At 40.5% G+C, this 23123-nt stretch overlaps 2 protein-coding genes across 5 annotated transcripts in view; both read right to left on the bottom strand.

Moving 5' to 3' along the window:
• Positions 1–3435, bottom strand: part of si:zfos-2326c3.2 (mitogen-activated protein kinase kinase kinase kinase 4) — a 57658-nt gene extending 54223 nt beyond the window's left edge. For 3 of the 4 annotated variants that reach the window (XM_023989465.3, XM_023989467.3, XM_023989468.3), the window contains exons 1-2: positions 3241–3435; positions 2634–2699 (exon numbers count right to left, since the gene is read on the bottom strand). In XM_023989465.3, coding sequence (XP_023845233.1) covers positions 2634–2699; positions 3241–3297 — 123 coding nt within the window. In that variant the 5' untranslated portion in view covers positions 3298–3435. The remainder of the gene's footprint in view (positions 1–2633; positions 2700–3240) is intronic. The other variant, XM_023989466.3, reaches the window with a different exon arrangement.
• Positions 3436–14540: 11105 nt separating this feature from the next.
• il1rapl2 (interleukin 1 receptor accessory protein-like 2) overlaps positions 14541–23123 on the bottom strand; it is a 323697-nt gene continuing 315114 nt past the window's right edge. Inside the window, exons 9-11 of the mRNA XM_070444096.1 lie at positions 21744–21884; positions 21109–21285; positions 14541–16642 (exon numbers count right to left, since the gene is read on the bottom strand). Coding sequence (XP_070300197.1) covers positions 15942–16642; positions 21109–21285; positions 21744–21884 — 1019 coding nt within the window. The 3' untranslated portion in view covers positions 14541–15941. The remainder of the gene's footprint in view (positions 16643–21108; positions 21286–21743; positions 21885–23123) is intronic.

Below are 23123 nucleotides of genomic sequence, written 5' to 3'. Positions count from 1 at the left end.
CCGTTTGACCAATAAAAATAATGATCTCACCATGTAGGCTATGCCCCGAATTGTATCTGCGAGCTGTTGGCTAGCGCGCAAGTGCCGAGACCACCCGTGGGCACATTTAGCTTTTAAWWYWTTTTTTTTGTGACAAAACAATTGGTAAAGTTGAAAATGCGATGGAAACCCATTTAACTTGTATTTCTTATTCAGTAACAGCAAAAGTTGTTTTTATATGCACTAGGACATCACAATCACGCAGTCTTTTATCCGCAACAAGTCAATTTTATGGAAAAACAGCTCTGGTGATAAAATGCGCATGTTGTTTTTATGCAGATTTTAGAATATTCACATGAAAATCTGTCACAAATTGGATAGAAACCTAGCTACAGACAAAATCTGATGCACTTTTTGGAAGTACACAAGGTGTTATAAACCACTTAGATGTGTTACACCACTTCAATAAATGTGTTATTATTTATGGTTTCACAGATCCTCAAAATTATTCTACAGCTGCACCATTGAGAGCATCTTGACTGGCTGCATCACCGCTTGGCAAGGCAACTGCTCGGCATCCGACCGCAAGGCACTACAGAGGGTAGTGCGTACGGCCCAGTACAACACTGGGGTCAAAATCCATACAATCAAGGACCTCTATACCAGGCGGTGTCAGAGGAAGGCCCTAAAAATTGTCAAAGACTCCAGCCACCGAAGTCATAGACTGTTCTCTCTGCTTCCACACGGAAAGCAGTACCAGAGTGCCATGTCTGGGACCAAAAGGCACCTGAACAACTTCTACCCCCAAGCCATAAGACTGCTGAACAGTTTATCAAATGGCTACCCGGACTATTTACATTGACCCCTTTATTATTTATTTACCTTAAATGTTTTGCACTGAGTCCCTTACACTGGCTCTATGCACACTCAATAGACTCTACCCACAGTCACACATACTACACTGACACTCCAACACACACACACACACACACACACACACACACACACACACACACACACACACACACACACACACACACACACACACACACACACACACACACACACACTACATCCACTCACACTCACAAAACACACACACACACACACACACACACTTGCATATTGACACCACACACACACACAATGACACAGACACACTTCACATACGCTGCTGTTACTCTGTTTATTATATATCCTGATTACCTAGTCACTTTTACCCCTACCCACATGTACATACTATATTATCTCAATTAGCTCAACTACCTCGTACCCCTGCACATTGACTTGGTACTGGTACTCCATGTATATAGCCTCGTTATTGTTTTTATTGTGTCACTATTTCCTTTTTTATTTAGCAAATATTTGGTTTACTTTTTAACTCTGCATTGTTGGGAATGGCCTCGTAAGTAAGCATTTCACTGTAAAGTCTACACCTGTTGTATTTGGCGCATGTGGCCAATAAAATTCGTAATAACTTAATATGATTGTTTTTGAGTTAGGCCCACCGCTTTCTTTAGATTATTCTAGTGAAACAAAATGATTCAGAGATTAAAATCCAAGAAACTATCTGCAATATTTCTCATACATGTAAACAATACAGAATGTATGACCTTGACTTAATAAACACATTAGAGGGAAAGTGTTTGGCTGGGTAATTAAAGTGCACATTACTAGTAAACACACTTCTTGGATTTTATATAACCTAAAGAATGGCTAGGAATTTGGAAAGTACTTTTCGTGTAGTTTGAGGGGAGGATAAGCTATTGCTCTGTGTAAAGTCACTGTTCCTGTTAGCATGGGGCTGAAACTGTGCACTGCACACAGAAGTGGAAAAGGAAGTCTTCTGTACACTAATGGCCAACTCTGACATTGATCCACATGACAGGAGATGTATTTAATTCAGCTGAGATACCTGCAGAAACTGACAGGCTGTGTACTACATCAACAAAACATTTCACAGTCTATTTATTGGTACTATGTTAACTAATGTGTAGGGACTTTCTTGCAATTTTGAATATAACTAGACGAAATGTGATTTTCTCCAGTGAAATTAAAGTAATGTACACTTGATAATGATAGATATTCTTTATGTTCTTTGCACTGGATCTTGAACAGGTTCCTTTCTTGTAAATCAAAGGCTTGTGCAACCTAAGGTATCCACCCAACTGCTACCTTACGCTCTGAGTTGACACATATGTGAGAACGTGGCAAGAACTACTCGAAAGGCCCAGCTTTGTCAAGATAATTTAAAACACCTCAATGTTTTTTTTTAAAGAACCACAAACCATCACTGAAGCGTTCAGTTAAGCTGATTTCGATAAGGAAGTTGACTCCACCCAAGAGTGTTGAAGATGCTTGTGTTGGTAAGCCAATTTAGGTCACAGTTTCTTCTCACTTAGTGAGTGCTTTCATGGGAACTACACCAAGTTTCATGCCATCAACTGCTGACAGCTATAGTATTATGAGTAGTATTGCTATATTAATTTTCTTTATTTTTACTTAAAGATTAAGAGGGTGCCATACAATGTTTGCATAGTATATATTGCTATATGCTCCTTAAAATGCAAATCATTGCAACTGACAACACATCTGCAATTGTAATCATGGTCAAAGACAAGAATAGGAGAGTGGGTCTGACACAAACTACAAACCTTGTAGACTTGCCCATATGTTCCATTTCCAACCACTTCTATCAGCTCAAATATCCCGGCAGGATCCTGAAACAAGACGACAACATTACATTATCTCAAATGAAATGGAAGAGCACAAAAATATACAAATAAAATCATTTTGAATTAACCTTGTTTATTCACAGTTCAGAATAATATCTGACCTTTAGGTCATCACTTAAAATGGAATATTGCATGGTATAGCTGGCTACAAGTATGTTCCATTTGTTAACACTTGTAACATGCCAACATGTCATATTACTAAAGCTTACTTTCAAAAATATATTTTTTAACTATTCAGTTGTTTCTGAAACAGCTGTAAATCAGGTAAACCAAAAACATATTAACTTCTGAAAGCAAAACGAACCCGAAAACGGTAAGATTCATGGTTTCTTAAAAGCCTACTGTGACATGAAAGCTCTAACTTTTTGAAACAAAGTAGCTAGCTAACTTTAATTTTACGTAACGTTTCCTGAAATGACTTGAATAGAGATTGAAACTTTGTAACCCACATCTGCTGCAACAATGTTTACACAAAGGTCTCTGTCTACATTTCAATTAATTCGACTCTGGCATATCCAGAACTCACCCTCAAAGCAGAGAGATCAATATTGTCCAGACTTCTTGTTGTGCAGTCTCGCGCCATAGCTATGACTTTGTCCGACTAATGCACCTATAAAGAGTACATGTACTTGATTTTGCAAAAGTTAACGGTTTCGGCGTGTCAGTCCATACTGTACTGTTTCTGCAGCGTCTCTCACTGGCAACCAAAACAGGGGTAAAATCATTAGTACAAACAGTTGGTTTCTATTGGGCAAATTCAGGTAGGTTCCTCCCCGTTTCGTTCCGTTTGCTTAAATTTAGAAATGTTTTGAAACAGAATCGGCGTAATGAATACGCCCCAGGAAACTTCTCAACCAGCGAAACCCGGAAAAGTCTGAGGAAGCTTTAGCCCCCCCTACTCTCCCGAAGAAAACCAAATTCGAAAAGTTAACTTTTTTGAACAACTTTATCCCCTGTTGAACAACTTTATCCCCATGTTAAATGCAAAATAAGTTGTTGATTGTTCAACGCTTCAGTTAAAAACAAGTCTGTATAGTTTTACCAATAACACAAAATAGTAGGCCAAGCATTGTATAATGTTGTTGTATTACTGTAAAGGAGTGATGTTGATTTATGGTGGGAAAAATGGCAGTCACATATCCTACATAATGATTTCAAATCACATTTTATTTGTCACGTGCCAAACACAACAGGTGTAGACTTTACCGTGAAATGCTTACTTACAAGCCCTTCCCAACAATGCAGAGTTAAAAAGTAAGAAAAATATGAACTGTGAAATATCAAAAGCAATGTATACATTTTCATGATACAAAAAGACAAGAGATTTTGCTGTAACATTCAGCTTCTGTACATTGCTATGCTGTTCCTACAATCCTTCCTGACTAACATGGCTGTGCTGAATGGCTGACTCACATGGTTAACGATGACTAGCTTGTCCCTGTGACTGTATTATTCTCCCTCACACTGCGACCGGTGGCAGGAGCAGCGCAGGGCGAGAGGCAGCTGACCCCTGAACAGGACCACTGTGTAAGGCCACAGAGGGCCCATTCTCTAGCCAGGACACAAACAATGCAGAGCCATTATGAATTAGCAGATAGTAATTTCTTATGCTATAATGGCATTCGTATGTAAAGTTGAATTTGAGAATAAACGAGAGTTTGATATAGATGGTTCTGTGTCTGCCTGCCTAAGAGTTTAAACATGGATGTTTTAACATAGAGGGGATCCCGTGTTGTGGGAGTGAGTTTGACATTTGTATTTTTATGCAGCCACCCCATTGCCATTCTCTCCACTGCCCATAAAGGAACTGAAGTAGTACAACAATGCATTCCTATGGAAATAAAAACACACTTCCACCATTCATTTCTCTACAAGTGGCATACTGCAATGATTCACAGATTCTGGTAACCTTCCTGCCTTACTCCAAAGCAAATTTTAGGGGGGTGCATGGGAGGAGGGTTAGGAGAATGGTCTGGATTCAAATGCCTCTTGAACTTCGGCCAGATGGTTCAACTTGTGCCAGTTGCTCTCAAACAGCCAGCATATGCCGACACAGAGATTTTTCAACTGAGTGCCTGACTGTCCCTGGATACAGACAGACAGTGTAGTTATGACATTTTCCCGTGTTGTATTTGACTCCTCTTCTTCCAATGTTCAGACAGATGCCGGCAGTCTTAAACTGTCTCACACCCCCCTGACTTTTCACTGTTCAGTTTGGAAACTGATGTGTCATTCATGGGTCATGTTTGAATGTAAACACAAATAAGTGGCCTTTCTTGAGTAGGCTAAATTGCCTTCTCTTGACATTGTATAAATAACATAACTCCACTGGTTTTCAGCTGCAAAGCATGGCCTTGGGGACTGGCGTGCAAGACAGTATGCGACCGAAATGGCACTATTCTCATATAGTGTACTACTTTTGACTAGAGCCCTATGTGTCATGGTCAAAAGTAGTGCACTACAAAAGGAATATGGTGCCACTTAGTGCGTACACAGACAAAGATTGCTGCTTCTGCTGCAACATGATACATTCAGCTGGTTCTGTTTCATGCAGAATAATGACATCGGCTTGTAGTAAAAATATAGGCAAACATTTAGGCATGGACCTTGCGGCGGGGTACCGCGAAACTGCCCTACACCACTGTGTATATGAAAATATAAACTGCTGTGTCACATTTGCCAGATGCAGTATGTTTTGGTCCTTGGTTTGACAAGACACACCCGTACACACACATTCATACACACACACACACACACACACACACCAGTGGAGGCTCCTCGGAGGAGGAAGGGGAGGACCATCCTCCTCAGTGAATTTCATGAAATGTAAATAGTGAAACGTTAAAAAAGTTATCCTTTTTAGATAAAACTATACTAAATATATTCATGTCACCCAAAAAATTATTAAAACACACTGTTTTGCAATGAAGGTCTACAGTAGCCTCAGCAGCACTGTAGGTGAGCACCATGGTGTAGCCAGAGGCCAGTTGGCTTCTGTCCTCCTCTAGGTACATTGACTTCAATACAAAACCTAGGAGGCTCATGGTTCTCACCCCCTTCCATTGGCTTACACTAATTATGACAACTTCTGGAGGACATCCTCTAACCTATCAGAGCTATTGCAGCATGAACTGACAATGTTGTCCACCCAATCAAAATCAAAAGATCCAAGAACGAATCTAGTACTGAAAGCATAAACTATAGCTAGCTAGCACTGCAGTGCATAACATGTGGTGAGTAGTTGACTCAAAGAGAGAGAAATACAATAGTTGAACAGTTTTGAACAAATTAATTTTTCCAAAATTAAGGAGAAGCAAGAGAGAGAGTGAGAGAGATAGAGAGAGCTGGATAGCTGTATTTGGTAGATAAAAAAAAAACTTTCACTTGCGAATGCAGCTATCTATTTTAGCCTACTCAAACACCCGGCTCAAACAGAGAGGGATGCTATGTAAGCTATCTGGCTATGGCTATCCAACACTGGAACTCTTCCATGTCAAGGTAAGCTTTTGGTTTTATTAATTTATTGCCACTGGGGCCCACCAGTGTAACTAATAAAATGCTTTCTGACTGTACACTGTACTGCATGATTGTAGCTAGCGGGTTTACTAACGTGTTAGTTCTAGTAGCTATGTTGACTATGACGTGACAACAATGTAGGCTGTGCGTAGCAATTATAGCGGTCATGATATGAAGGTTTGGCTTGGTTGTAGCAACCTGAAGATGGGTACAGGGAAAATGTGAGTATCATGTTAGTAGCCTAAACCTATTGACGTTACATTGAGCTGGGTAATTGGAATATGAATGACAGTCATCCAATATGCTGTAATAGAAATAAAGCCATGCTCATAAAACATAAAAATAATCCTCCCTGGCACTGACACACACACACACACACACACGTTTCTCATTCCTGTTGCTACCTAAACATTTCTGACATCCACAAGATGGTGCTGTTGAATGTGATTATTTATGTATGTAAAAATTGTAAAGCTATAGTGGTGAATGCTAAACCATAAGGTTTTGGCTTCGTACGGCATGTCATATTAATTTGTGGTTCTGTATACATGCATGCTGAGAGGTAGACTGGGTGTCTGAATCTTTGTTACTACTCATAAAAATGTCCACAAATTCAACATACAAATACAGTTCTCAATAAAAGTTAGGTTTTTCACCCAGTTGGTGACAGATTTTCATGTTAATATTCTCTATTCCGCATAAAGACTGATTTGTTGCAGATAAAATGAAGTGCGTGATGATTTAGTGAACATAAAATGTACCTCATCGTTTACATTTTCATGTACTGAATGAAAATCTGAAGTTCAATGTTTTTCCATCGCATTTTCAACTCCACTGATAGTTTTGTCGTGAAATAGTAATTGTGTCCACTCTGGTTTTGGCACATTCTCTCTAGCCAACATCTCGCCCGGCTCGCAGGTATAGTGCAGGTAGGCCAGCCAACATGATGAGATTATTATGGCTAAAGTGGCGGCAGGTAGCCTAGCGGTTATAGCGTTGGGCCAGTAACCAAAAGATTGCTGGCCTTACCTTGTCAACTCGACTTCGGCGCTCCCGGGCGCCGAAGACGTGGATGTCGATTAAGGCAGCCCCCCGCACCACTCTGATTCAGAGGTTGGGGTAAATGCGGAAGACACATTTCAGTTGAAGGCATTCAGTTGTACAACTGACTAGGTATCCCCTAAAACGAGATTATTTGTATTTGTCAAACGGCAGCCATCATCAATCATCATGTCACCAGAATAAGACCCTCGCCATTTATTGGAAAATGAGCATCAAAGCTCATCACCCTGCACTTTCACTACCCTGTCAAATTCATTATAATGTATTTTATCTAGAGTTTAATAAACTGCATGCTCTCCCGAGTCGTAGTGGGACGACCACACAATATCTTATCGCGTGACTTTAAATTGACTTCGATATGATGGTTGTTTTATCAATACTTGCGCACCAACATTTCTCGAATAATACATTTTACTGACACAAAAAGGTCCCACCTTGTCTAACGTTTTGTTTTGTCGACATTTGAAAGTTTACCGACAAATGTGCTGTTTCCATCAACCCTGTCGTGATAATGTTTTATTCGACATACACTAAGTAAATAAAACATTAAGCACACCTGCACTTTCCATGACATAGACTGACCAGGTGAATACTGTGCTCCCTTATTAAGTGAAATATTGAGTGTTATACAATGGGTTTGTCTAATCCTGAATGCTGATTGGTGAAAAAGGCATTCCAGCCGGTGTCTATTCCACAAATTACCACCTGCTAAATCTATGGCTCTAAAATGCCTATTTATTATGTTCCATTTGACTGCGCAATCCCCTGTCTCATCAACCCGGGCAGGGAAGTTATGAACTTGATCTTCACTATAAAAAGCATCTAGACATTATTTCACATTTCTTTTAGACTAACATTTAGTTTTTCACAGCGGAGATTTGTATAAACCTCGCAGTCTGTCTCTCCGACATTTGCAACATTGTTTCAATATTCAAAATCGATCTCCAGCTGTCCCATTGCAATGAACGTGTAGGGGTCTCGAGTCCGGACGAGAGAGAGAGAGGCAGGCAGCGTTTCTCAGCCAGTCAAAGTCATGAATCAGCTGGCATCATTTTCATGGCTATACACAAAGACATGTAAATTGAAAAAAGGTCAAACGAAACGAAGTGCAGCTAGTTTGCAGCCATTGTGTTCGCTGTTTTGTTGGCTAGCTCCTCTGAACAACAGTGTCCTAACGAGAGAGCACCTTTTCTATGCCAGGCGAAATCAGTTTAAACAAATGCAGCTACTGTTGTTATTCTGTTTGACGTGACTGTAAATTAGCCGTAGTTGGCTAGCTAGCAAGCAAGGGATAATAACGTTGCCAGCCAGTATGGCAATGGAAATGTAGAACTATAGATATAGAACAAAAATACTGAACGACCGAACCAATAGAACGAACGACCAGCCGGCTTGGGTAGCAACCCTAGATTTGTTTCGGGACGATATCTTGTGGAGGGATGAAATAGTATTGATACATTCATCAAAATAAAGTTAATGAAAATATGTAAGTCATTATTTGAATATGTTGGTAACCCATTGTATAAAAGTGATAATGCCCGAGAAGCCGGTGTTTGGAGCAGCATCGTAGCCACGGGTTTACCAAGTTTAATCTCAGGCCTACCCCCAAAAAGTTAATGTTATTATTATTCAATATACATTTTTATGTATTTTTTAAATATATATTTTTTAAGAAATGCATGTGAGATTTATTTTCTATGGGTAATTTTAATACAACGTAACAAAGAACTAGTCCACGACAATCAAGTTGGCTTCCGACTATTGGATCCCACTCGGTGTCTGGGTTTTTGTTTCGATGGCGCTTCAGTCATGTCAGGGAACAGATGAGGAATACATGTCCTACTAAAGCAAACATTTAAGCAAGCAGTATATGTGCATCGCAACTCCCACCGTTTGAATTTGGTTCTGTGCACCGTGGGAAAAGTGTCGGGACATGTCAATACTTTTTTTGACACAGTAAACCAGCTACACACATTTATGAGTGGCTCCCACAGACATGCTCTATTCATAGAAGTACAGAAAGAGTTGCATCCCGATAGACCATGTATCGAGCTAGAAAGATCCATGGATGTACGTTGGAGTTCAAAATCAGGGTCAGTGAGTAAAGGGCTGTTACTGCTAGATGTCATTTTTAGAAGTTCTTGCAGATTTTTAAGAGGCTTGTGGACAAACCAAATTAGAAGCCGATGCCCTCTTACAACAAATCCAGAACAATAAGTTTTTATTCCTGTTAGTCACGTTTAGTAAATTATTTGACACTAGGGATTTTGCTACGAATGAACTCTTCCTGTGATTAGGATCAGCACTGCTGCTCAAAATAGCTTGATTACAGGTAAACACTATCTGGACTTCTCTTTCTCCATATTTCTTATAATCTCCTCCAGAACTTTCCTGCCTCGTAGGAAACTATAAAAGTCTTCAATCCCGCCCACACACATTTGACATGCACAATTGAACTGATGATTTCTTTAAAATGACACAATGCCAGCATATTGTTACCTTAACTTCTCTTGGGTAGGGGGCAGCATTCGGGAAATTTTGGATGAAAAGCATGCCCAAATTAAACTGCCAGCTACTCATCCCCAGAAGATAAGATATGCATATTATTAGTAAATTTGGATAGAAAACACTCTGACGTTTCTAAAACTGTTTGAATCATGTCTGTGAGTATAACATAACTTATTTAGCAGGCGAAACCCCGAGGACAAACCATTCAGATTTGTTTTTGTTTGAGGTCACTCTCTTTTCAATGGTTTTTCATTGGGAAACCAGATTTCTAAGGGACCTTCTTGCAGTTCTTACCGCTTCCACTGGATGTCAACAGTCTTTAGAAATTGGTTGAGGTTATTCCTTTGTGTAATGAAGAAGTACGGCCATCTTKAASGAGGGTCACTCGAAGYGTCCTGTTTGTTAGARGCGCGKGACCAGAAAGCTAGCTACAGTTKGTTTTAATCCTGTATTGAACACAGATCATCCCGTCTTCAATTTTATCGATTATTTACGTTAAAAAATACCTAAAGTTGTATTACAAAAGTAGTTTGACTTTTTTGGCAAAGTTTACAGGTAACCTTTGAGATATTTTGTAGTCACGTTTCACAATTTGGAACTGGTGTTTTTCTGGATCAAACGCGCCAAATAAATTGACATTTTGGATATATATTGACGGAATTAATCGAACAAAAGGACAATTTGTGATGTTTATGGGACATATTAGAGTGCCAACAACAGAAGCTCGTCAAAAGTAAGGCATGAATTCTATTTTTATTTCTGCATTTTGTGTCGCGCCTGCAGGGTTGAAATATGCTTCTCTCTCTTTGTTTACAATGGTGCTATCCTCAGTTAATAGCATCGTTTGCTTTCGCCGAAAAGCCTATTTGAATTCTGACAATGTTGGCTGCATTCACAACCAGTGTAGCTTTAATTTGGTATCTTTCATGTGTGATTTAATGAAAGTTAGATTTTATAGTAATTAATTTGAATTTGGCGCTCTGCATTTTCTCTGGCTTTTTGCCAAGTGAGACAGTAGCGTCCCGCCTAAACTCAGATTTTTGGATATAAATATGAACTTTACCAAACTAAACATGCATGTATTGTGTAACATGAAGTCCTATGAGTGTCATCTGATGAAGATCATCAAAGGTTAGTGATTAATTTTATCTCTATTTCTGCTTTTTGTTACTCCTCTCTTTGGCTGGAAAAATGGCTGTCTTTTTCTGTGACTTGGCTCTAACCTAACATAATCGTTTGGTGTGCTTTCGTTGTAAAACCTTTTTGAAATCGGACACTTTGGCTGGATTTACAACAAGTGTATCTTTAAAATGGTGTAAAATACTTGTATGTTTGAGGAATTTAAATTATGGGATTTCTGTTGTTTTGAATTTGGCGCTCTGCAGTTTCACTGGCTGTTGACGAGGTGGGACGCTACCATCCCACATACCCTAGTGAGGTTTTTTAACAACCTTTCTCTACAGTCCAATACATTGAATCCAACACACAGCAAACCACTCGAAACCGGAGTTATAATTTACATGAGGTGGATACTATGCACTTTGTAGTCGGACTATAGATTATTTTCAATTCATTAATGAAGTAAATTTGGGCTGCCAAACACACACACACACACACACACAGATTACTGCACCTGTACATAGCCCATCTATAATTTAGCCCAAACAACTACCTCTGACCCTAGTGTATTTAATTATTTATTTATTTTGCTCCTTTGCACCCCATTATTTCTATCTTTACTTTGCACATTCTTCCACTGCAAATCTACCATTCCAGTGTTTTACTTGCTATATTGTATTTACTTCGCCACCATGGCCTTTTTTGCCTTTACCTCCCTTATCTCACCTCATTTGCTCACATTGTATATACTTATTTTTTTTCTACTGTTTTATTGACTGTATGTTTGTTTTACTCCATGTGTAACTGTTGTTGTATGTGTCGAACTGCTTTGCTTTATCTTGGCCAGGTCGCAATTGTAAATGAAAACTTGTTCTCAACTTGCCTACCTGGTTAAATAAAGGTGAAAAAAGGACTGTAACCCATGTTAACATGTAGAGGAGCATAGTGTAAAACTCACTATAGAACAAGACATTGGATAGACACCATACCTGGACGTATTGGTGCCGGAGTTCCTCGACCCGCTCACTGTTCCTATCAAAAGGAACTGTGTACAACTGTTTCATTCGAACTCTGTGTTTGGTCAGAGTCCGAACAATGGTAGTCAGGCTGATGCTTTCCACATGGTGAAATGCCTTACTCCTCTCCCCCTACCTCTCCTTCTCCCTTGTCCTGGTCCATCTACTCCTCTACCTGGTCCAACTACTCCTCTCCCTGGTCCAGCTACTCCTCTGCCTGGTCCAGCTACTCCTCTGCCTGGTCCAAGCTACACCTACTCCATGTCCAGCTACTCCTCTGCCTGGTCCAACTACTCCTCTGCCTGGTCCAGCTACACCTCTCCCTGGTCCAGCTACTCCTCTCCCTGGTCCAACTACTCCTCTGCCTGGTCCAGATACTCCTCTGCCGACGTGGCTGGTTTCCCTTTGTAATCCGTGATTGTCTGTAGACCCTGCCAGTGTAGGTCAAATACATTGAATCCATCACACAGAAAACTATTCCATACTAAAGTTATATAAATTTCTATCAAAACTATCAATCCATAAAGTTAATATTATTTTGTCTCACTACAGATTATTTTGAATTCATTAAGTACATTTTGGCAGACAAAGCAAGCATGCACACATACACACACACACACACACACGTGTAATTAACTATACATACCTGGAAGGTTATTGCTGTGCTCGTCTCTGAAACATGGATAGACGGAAATCACCACACAATGCTACTATCTCAATTTATTTTGATGGTATCTAGACATTTTGAGAATGTGTGTGTGTGTGCGTGCGTGTGTGCGTTTGTTAGCCCATATGTAATTATGGAGCCCATTCCCACAACATAGTATCAATCTTTTATATCGACATTAAAAAACTATCTCCAAATTTCGAGATACTAAGTAAAAATGTCAAGATAAGAAAGTAACATTTTTGAGATACTATCTAAAAAGTAAGTCACAATTCCGTGATACTACCTCAAAATGTCGAGATACCAAATAGAAATGATGAGATACTACATAAGTCAAAATTTCGAGATACTAAGTCAACATTTTGTGATATGTACGTAGAAATGTCAAGATACTATCTAAAAAAATTTAGATACTAAGTCGAAATGTCTAGATACTATCTTAACATTTCTAGATACTAATTCAACATTTCGTGATACTATCTCAAAGTTTAGAAATACTAAGTAAACATTTCGAGATACTTAAGTCAACATTTTTAGATACTATCTAAAAATGTCTAGATACAAATCGAAATCTGTAGTTACGTCAGTCAAAATTTCTCGATACTATACATTTTTTTTGAGATACTAAGTCAACATTTTTAGATAGTAGAACATACTTAAAGGATATGTTTCTTCATTTGTAACATTGTGTGATTTCAGAGGTGGCACCACAGGTCCAAGATGTGGTGGGGGAGGATTGGGTTCCTGGGTTCCAGAGTTTTTCATGATCTGGTAGTTAGCCTCTCCTCGGGGACCGCCAGCAGGTTCATGTATTTGATCTATTTCAGAACTAGCACACCTGACTCAACTTGTCAACTAACCATTGATTAGGTGAATCATGTGAACTAGTGTAACTTCTGGGGGTCCCAGAGGAGAGAAAGTTTGAGAACCACTGGGGCTAACCTAACCAGGTAAAACTAGGTAAAACTCTGGACTCTAGTTGGAAGGTACGACAAAGTAATAAATCAGCTGTAAAATGGTTTTATATAGGCTATGATGGGACCAAATGTTTTTTAATCAGACAACTGCAATTGGACAATCAAACTAACAGGGCTGAGTTTGCTTTATGCAGTGTTGCATCGTGTAATTAAAAAGTTACTTAATATATGTCATCACTATTGAGTAGCCTAGCCTTTCAAAGTTTGAATATAAACCGATCACATTTTCGCTTAACACAAATAAATAGGCCTATTTTAGGCTATAAGTACATACAGTAGCTTAGGCTATAAATACATGACGTTACTGCTTCGTTTCCCCTGGCCAGAGGGGATCAGAGTGCATAGGCTTCTCTAGGCTACCTGCAGTTGTGGGTGTTATCAGTAGGCTACAGTTGATCAGACTGAAGCACAGATTAATTGTGCACGAGTTGACAAATTATGAGGCAAATTAGTCTAAACAACAGTACTTTACTAAACAACAAAAGTGTTGGGGCATATGCCAGTTCGCCACACATTTGCTTATCTTTGCCGTATGGATAGATGGAAATCGCCACATAATGTTACAAATGAAGACAAATATCCTATATGTATGTTTTACCATCTCGAAATGTCAAGTTAGTTTCTTGAAATTCTGCCTTAGTGTCTCAATTTTGACTTAATATCTCGAAATGTTTTGATTGTATCGCCATTTTTTTTTTAAGTTGCGGGAATGGGCTTCCATAGGTAATAGAGGGCCACCTAACAAACATACAGTATTTCAGTTTTTGCGACGTGGAAAGACTAAAGCTCCTGTTGCTGACATGTATGACCATTGAAAGCATGACATATTGTACTACACCACATAGAATTAATATTATTACTCCACTTAGGTAAAGTGACAGCATTACATGACAATCAAAACCAAACAAAGTGCCTATGGAATAAATCAAGCAGTAAACAACCTGTGTGATTTCAACATGATTTAATATACAGCCATTCGCAAGGGTCCCATAAAATTATTTATTTGATATCATCATATGCACATTGATGCCCTTGCTATTCATGGCATGGAATCACTATCAAAATCCATCAGCTTGCAAACAGAAAAAAAGGCATTAAATAAACTTATGATTTATAACTGATGTTGGAGAAGACATCTGTGGGCAGTTCAGCAATGGTTCAGACTGATGGTTGAAATCTCTTTGACCTCCTGCGGTTAGTATTTTAGTTTGCTCTTGAAGGTCACCAAGCTCAGACCATGTCTAAGTAATTTTTTTTACAATCTTGGTATTTCGGCTATAACGCAATGAGACAGATAGAGGGTGCTATATTAAAAAACAAAGCAGACAAATAGGATGAATTCTCTAGTGTGGAGCCAGGATAGAAGCAGCAAAGCAACTTATGCGGAGAAGAGGAAGATTCTTTAAGACTATTCTCTTCTCATTTTGCAAAATAAATAAAATAAAATAGATACAAATGCACATATCTCAGGTGATTCCAGTTCCATTCCATTTCTACAGTACAGTCAGTCAAAACTACGATCGGTTCCCAAAGCACCACACTGAGTCCATCTGTAACCTTTAGAGAGCAGGTCATCCTCAAGGAGACAACTCAATAGTAATCTGAAAACAATATGGCCGAAAGGGAGGAAAGAAGGCATGAAAAGCAGGGGAGGATTTCAGCAGAGAAGTAGAAAAAAAGTTGATGAGGGCTTCTTGTTTTTACCAAAAAGAATTAGCAACGTAACTGGCAGAAATCAAGAGACAGCAACTAGAGTCACAGAATACAACTCAAACAAATATTGTATCAAACATTTCAAATATTCATATTTAATTGGCCTCAAACAATGACAATACCTTCAAACATTATTGATTTGCTTAAATATACTGTAAAATGTTTAAAGCTCACAGAGAATGTGTTCAGTCGGTCTTTACAGAATTGTGCCGCAATGAGAAATGTCCCCCTTTCCCATGAAGTATCCCAGGTCAGAATCATTTAATGTGGATTCACTCACATACTCATACACCATTAACATCTCAAAGGAATCATCATGAATGTTTATAGAAGATATGAAAACTGTACATAATAACAATACCTTGAACATTAAAAACAAGGTTTTTTAATGTATTACTTATCTCTGAAAAGGAGACATTTTTCAAGTAAGAAAATGATGACTGGAGCAACTCCTTTTTTCCCCTTTTTTTCTTATGGCTGAACGAAAAAAATAAAACATTTAATCGCCAATGAAAGTAGTCCGTGAGAAATGATTGTGTTCAGTCTTTTTTTTTGATCAGTGTTTTGTCTAAATGAGTCTTCATGCAGATAAAAAAAAAGCTAAAAATAAATAAAGATGGTGCCATCAAGCCGGTTGCTGAATATCAGTCTACCAGATATCACTTGTGAGTTCCCTTCCAGATAGAGGGACAAATGTGCTGTTCAAGTGGATCTCCTGCTTGCTCTTTCCCATCGTGTTGTTCTGAGTCACCTGTCCGTTGAGCAGCGTCATGGGGATATTGCAGTACATGTGACGGTTACTCAAGGTGGCTATCTGCACGGGGGAACCGGGCATCTTATACTCGTAACTACGGGTGCAGTAGTGTCTCATCTGGGGGTGGCCGGCCTGGTTAAAGTCTGGGATCTCGGCATGGTGGGCGGGCGCCAGCGAGGCAGACGTGGTCGTCATGGCGATGGTGGAGACCGTCTGCAGGTCGCCGAACAGGCCCTGCTCTCCGGAGTCAAGCACCTGCCGGCGAGACAGCATCTCCTTCCTCTTTACCGGCATCTCGTAAATCACCTGCTTCCAAAACTTGGACTTGAGCTCGTTGCTCTTAGGGCCCCTCCACTTGATGATGGTGAGCACTTTGATGGTGTTCTTCAGGGCCTCCACCTCTTGGTAGTTGATGACGCTCTTGAGGTCAGCACACTCGATCATAATGACCTTGATCTCCCCTGTCACCAGCATGCTGTGGAGCCGTGTCTCCAGCTGGAAGATGCTCCAGCCACGCTTGGCCACAAACTCAGGAGTCAACACGATGATCAGCCGCCTGCTTTGCTCCACGCTTCGCGCCAGGTCCTCGATGTAGACTGGAGAAGAGAGACATACAAAGAGAAATAGGGAGAGGGAGAGAGGGAGAGAGATACAGAGAGAGAGAGGGAGAAAGAAAGAAACAGAGAGAGAGAGAGAGGGAGAAAGAAAGAAACAGAGATACAGCGAGAGGGAGAAAGACAGAATGATACAGAGAAAGGGAAAGAAAGAGAGAGGGCATGTCAAAGAATAGCGTGTAACAAAACATTCATATTTGTCCATTTAGAATTGAGATCACAGCAGTATGAAGCTGCAGGTCTAAAACAACACCCCGAGACATTACAAAACACAGAAGCAAACAACACTCTGATCTATGTCACATTACACCCCCTATAACTACCCCCACTATACCGCCAAACAGATAGTATCAGGACACCACACTTTAAAAACACATCACTTTAGTCAATATAGGCTTCTCACTACCCTGACGTATTAATCATAAACCTGTAGGTGAACATATTCCAATAGTAATGTCATTAGCCTGTTGAAAAGCAGGCAAAACATGTACACTGCGAAAGAGGGTGTCTATGAGTCATAGAAAACAGGAAGTTAATGGGAGAGAGAGAGAGAGAGAGATGTAGAGGTAAATTCCATATTAGCTCTTAGCGGATGGCTGGCTCAGGCTGGGTAATGGTCTATAGTGTCCTGCCTTCCCCTGCAGGGGCCCTGTCTTTTACACCTGCACGTGTCACATCACACATTGGCCCTCCTCTACCTCAACCACCCACCCCACTGCTGCACACACATTGCTCCACACACCACACCCATAAACCCCACATCTTCCTTCCCTGACACCCAGCACCACCCCAGGCACCAGTGCCACCACACGACTTGTGCCCCACCTCCATATCCTACTACAAACGCACATTCCTATACATACGACGATTAGCATGAAAGTCAACATAAGGCCTAATCACATTAATAGCGTTATAACAGAGATCACAAGAAAGAAAACACAAAAATAAACATAAAAAGGCCTAAACAGTTGATTAAAACACTTGATACATCATCTTATTATTGTTGGGCCAAACTAAGCAACCTAGAGTAGGAGTGCTGATCCAGGATCTGTCCATGTAATCTTATTCATTATGATCTATGGCAAAACTGATACTAGATCAGCACTCCTACTCTGAAACGCTTTGTGGACACGGGCCCAGATCTCTAACTTCCTTTACACAGCACAGTATCCAGACTGTGGTTAATGGTGCATGTATTTAAGAATAAACCCCCGGAATATAGAAGGCTATAAAAAAAACACCACACTTCCCCTCAGGCAGCACACAATTGCATTATCTAGTCTAAAGAGTGAGTTAAGTCTGATGTATTCCAACTAAATGTTACTCAGAGCCAATTTACATTTGAATGATCATTCTTTGCAGCTTAATCGATGTGGCTTAACATGAAAAGATGACATATACAAGATTGTCTTGTATTTGGCTATTCACTTAGAAATGCTTTTTTATGGGGGAATGGGATCTCCCCTCACACATATTAAGAGGCAGCGACCTCAGCTGAAGAATGTGCTGTGTGGGGGACTTTGTTCAAAGTAATCTACCACACACATTATGTGGCAGTGGCACCAGAGCTAAAGGAGCTTGAGACTGTCTATCAACCTTTTTTTTCTGGCTTATGATGAAAGATAGCTTGTCAGACCTTTTCAATATGGAGGTATTACCGGCAGCCTGAAAATAGTACTCTGAGCACAGTGAGCACCAAAGCAAGCCTCACAAATGAGATCCTTTCTCCTTACTTGTGTATAAAACCTTAGCAATGTAGTGGAGAAATAATGAGGCCAATGTTAAATAAAGGATACACTTAGCGGGGGCAGCAGCTCAACCCTTTGTTATGTGTTGTTTTTCCTGCAGGGCCCCAAGTCTCGTCTAGTATGGATATTGAGATAATGTGTTTTTCATGGACATATCCCTAATAGATTCAACCAGAAATATGTATTGGGGGTATTGTTCAGACTGCGAATACAGAGGCACTATACTGAGAGAGTTCAATAAGGGTCCGATAGATTCATATCTTTACAATGTAACATTAACATGTATTGATATAAATTTAATAAACATTCAGATGTTTAATTGGCAATGAAATATGTATAAATATGTTAACCTTGCGATGTTGGTGGATTTGATTTGAAATGCTCTTCCTTTCATTTCTTGCCAGTTCCTAACAAAATTAATGATGGAAGAGCAACAACACATTGCAATTTCACGGTCAATTTGCTGTGCATAAATAGTACAATTTGTATGGGCGGGACTGAGCTAGAGTGCTATTTTAAAACATTTCTCTCCCCATTTTTCATATGCTGATGATTACATGAATCAATTATTATCAATAATTGCTCTCACCAACCCACTCCCCCCCACCCTCTCTCTCTCCACCCCCCCTCTCTCATTCTGAACAAATGAGGCATTTAAACACGTTGTTATTTGGTCGTGTTGGCCTGATCTGTAAGTGCGTTGGTACTAATGATGGCAGCCTGCCTCTCAAGGAACTGAACATTTCTCTATAATTCATTACCTATGCAGCACTATCAATACACCCTACTGAGCCCCATGGCGTGCCAGCGAGCAAACACACTTAGAAAGCAGTTTATTTATGTAAGCATGACTTTGACCAGCCTAAGGAGTTTTTGATTTATTTTGAATTCACTGCATGTTAAATTATGCAAGGAATGGACATTAGTTTGCAATATATTTGTAGTGCAAGGTGGGAACATAATTTTTTGTATGGGGCAAAATGCCATAGGTGGAGAGATGTGTGTGTAGGGCCAATGTGATTGTGAGTGTGCTCGTGTGCATGCACCTTTGGCTGTGTGTATAAAAGTATAACAAGATGAATTGACATACAGTGGAGTCGGAAAGTATTCAGACCCCTTGACTTCATCCACATTTTGTTACGTTACAGCCTTATTCGAAATGATTTAAATACATTTTCCCCCTCATCAATCGACACACAATACCCTATAATGACAAATTGAAAACAGGTTTTTAGAAATTTGTGCAAATGTATTAAAAATAAAAAACGGAAATACTTTATTTACATAAGCATTCAGACCCTTTCCTGTGAGACTCGAAATTGAGCTCAGGTGCATCTTGTTTCCATTGATCATCCTTCAGATGTTTCTACAACTTGATTGGAGTCCACCTGTGGTAAATTCAATTGATTGGACATGATTTGGAAAGGCACACACCTGTCTATGTAAGGTCCCACAGTTGACAGTGCATGTCAGAGCAAAAACCAAGCCATGAGGTCGAAGGAATTGTACGTAGAGCTCCGAGGCAGGATTGTGTCGAGGCACAGATCTGGGGAAGGGTACGAACAACTTTCTGCAGCATTGAAGGTCTCCAAGAACACAGTGGCCTCCCTCATTCTTAAATGGAAGAAGTTTGGAACCACCTTGATGAAAACCTGCTCCAGAGCGCTCAGGACCTCAGACTGGGGTGAACGTTCACCTTCCAACAGGACAACAACCCAAACCACAGCCAAGACAACGCAGTACTGGCTTCAGGACAAGTCTCTGAATGTCCTTGAGTGGCCCAGCCAGAGTCCGGACTTGAACCCTACCGAACATCTCTGGAGAGACCTGAAAATAGCTGTGCAGCGACGCTCCCCATCCAACCTGACAGAGCTTGAGAGGATCTGCAGAGAAGAATGGGAGAAATTCCCCAAATACAGGTGTGCCAAGCATGTAGCGTCATACCAAATAAGACTCGAGGCTGTAATTGCTGCCAACGGTGCTTCAACAAAGTACTGAGTACTTATGTATTTTTTATAGATACATTTGGAAACATTTCTAAAAACCTGTTTTTGCTATGTCATTATGGGGTATTGTGCGCAGATTAATGAGGGGGAAAAACGATTTAATACATTTTAGAATAAGGCTGTAACGTAACAAAATGTGGAAAAGTCAAGGGGTCCGAATACTTTCCGAATGCACTGTACATCAAGCTTATGTAATGTACTGGTAAACCATACATACAGTTGCTGAATTACATTTTCTCGCTGCTTTTACCATACATGTAACTATTTTACACCAATTACACTCCCAAATAAGATGCCAACACCAATAAACGGTACAGTAGCTGCCTTGTGGAAATGGGAGATCCATCATTGACAGATAACACAATATATGCAGGCCCTCAAAGCACACCACAACACACACCGCCCTTATATTGGCGATGACAGAACAAATACAGCCACGGCAAAGGAGATTAAGATGTGCGTCTGTCTTGATTCTTCTTGACAGTCAAATGAATTCTGGGCAGTGGGTGGAAGCCTTCCCACTAGGGACAGAGTTGGGGAGATAGAGGGAGGGATGGGTGGATGGATAGAGGGAGGAAGGGAGAGAGAGAGAGAGAGGATGGAGGTAGACCTAGATCACATAGAGAATCCCTCCCATGAGGGACAGAGATGGGGGGGTGGAGGGAGGGACGAAGGGATGGAAGGGATCACTCACTGCTGTGACTGCTAGGGATGAGGTCCCGGTCCGGGATGAAGAGCTTGTATCCGTAATGTTTCTCCAGAACATCTGGGAGGATCTCCAGAGCAAACTGCTCCTCTTCACTGGAGCCCCTGTTCATCGAATCCAGCTCCACTTTGGTGTAGGACAAATATGCATCATACTCCTTGTTGTCTGTGGGTGAAGAGACAAAGACAAAGAGACAGTTTTCTGTTACCAAATGAGAATTCTAGATGAATATGAGTATGACATGACATAGTTGTTTAACAACAAAAATGCTGTTTGTCTCTATTGTGAATGTATAGCAAGGGGATCTATCCTAGAAAGTGACAACCATGTCATAGAAATGTGAAACTTAAATCCTAAAACAAAGAAGTGTGGATACAGACAACTATGGGATAAGTGGCCAGAATGGTAAGTAATTCTGTGTCACTAAAATAAGGAGCATCAGCTCTAGTTCTCATGAATGAATCCTTAATACGGTGAGAATACCGCTTTTGTTACAGTCTCCGGGGGCGCTGAGAGCTGTGACTGACCTTTTCCCTGCTCTGAGAATCTCACTGGGTGGGCTATAGGCCCAGAGCTGGTCGTGTAGGACACACCCAGCCCAGCCCCAGGTGACACACACTCACCGTCTTCTGTCTCGTCACTCCCAAAGTGCCTCCGGTAGCAGAGCATGATCTCCACGTTGTAGCACTTGTAGATGGCCGTGAAGAAGCCCAGTAGAAGCAGGATGGCTCCTAGTCCACCAGCCAGCTCTAGCCTGTACATGTCTGGTACAGGAGATAGAGACAGAACGATAGATATGATACATGTCTGGTAGAGAACAAATATAGACATACAGAGAGAGATAGATAGGAGATAGGAGATAGGAGAAACAGAGAAATAAGACACTTACTGCCACAACATACTAACATTACTCAAGACATTTTCCCCTACCACAATTCCTCTGTATCTTTCTACTAAATAGTGTTTTCGTTGCAATGTCACCAGAAGCTTACGTTCACAGTTCTTGGGGGCCTATAGGGTTAAATTAAGTCATTTCCAAGTGTTCTGTGAGGAAATACTACATCTGAAATGAGTTGAATTGAACTGTCATATATATATATTCTTCATGCGAAACACAGCAGAAAGACAGAGATGTGAGAACATTTCTTCGTTCGGTGCTTTCACACGCAATACTGAAGGTGTGTGCGTGCGTACGTGTGTATGAAAGGGGGCTGAGGGGGTGCAAAACTAGCTATAATCGTTCATGTTTGCTCTGCTGCCATTCACCAAATATGAGCCATAAATCTTAGCTGCAGTCACTCCAGATGATAGCAGCATAATTTCTCATCCTGCATCTGTCAGACATTACGCTATCTGTCGGGCCACTCGTCACTGACACACAGCACTGGGGTACTTGGTAGGTTGGTGTGTGAACGCACTCATCTGTGAAATCATAAAACCTTTAAGAAGAGAGGGATGATGGGTCGGCGTGCCATTTCCTTATACATTCTGTTTTGATCAAAATAGGTATATGTCCTATTGAGCTAAGGCACTTCAGCAATCTGGGCCTGTATTCATACAGCATCTCAGAGCAGAAGTGTTGATATAGGATCAGGTTCCCACTGTCCTTGTCATCTTATTCATTTATGATCTAAAAGGCAAAACTGATCCTAGATCAGCGCGCCTACACTGAGATGCTTTATGAACAGGGGCCCTGTAGTCATCCCTGTGAAACCACAATTCAGCTGCCGTTGAACAATACAAGGAGATTCCATTGCCATTCACTACAAGCATTACTCTAACATCCCACACATATACAACACAGATCAATACTGTGAGTAGAGCCCTCAATGTTTATTCTTGATTATAATGTGCTCCTCCATTATGTTGCATGTGTTCTGTCATGTGTTCTATGGGCCGTGATGATTAGTGTTTAGCCCAGTGAGCAGTGACCAGTAGAGGTCTCTGTAGCCTCACTCCAAGACCAGACAGTGTAGAACACAGGACCACTCATTCCTTCTCAT

Source organism: Salvelinus sp. IW2-2015, linkage group LG6.1 (assembly GCF_002910315.2).
Source record: "Salvelinus sp. IW2-2015 linkage group LG6.1, ASM291031v2, whole genome shotgun sequence".
Taxonomy (NCBI): domain Eukaryota; kingdom Metazoa; phylum Chordata; class Actinopteri; order Salmoniformes; family Salmonidae; genus Salvelinus; species Salvelinus sp. IW2-2015.
This window is presented reverse-complemented; position numbering and strand designations above follow the sequence as displayed.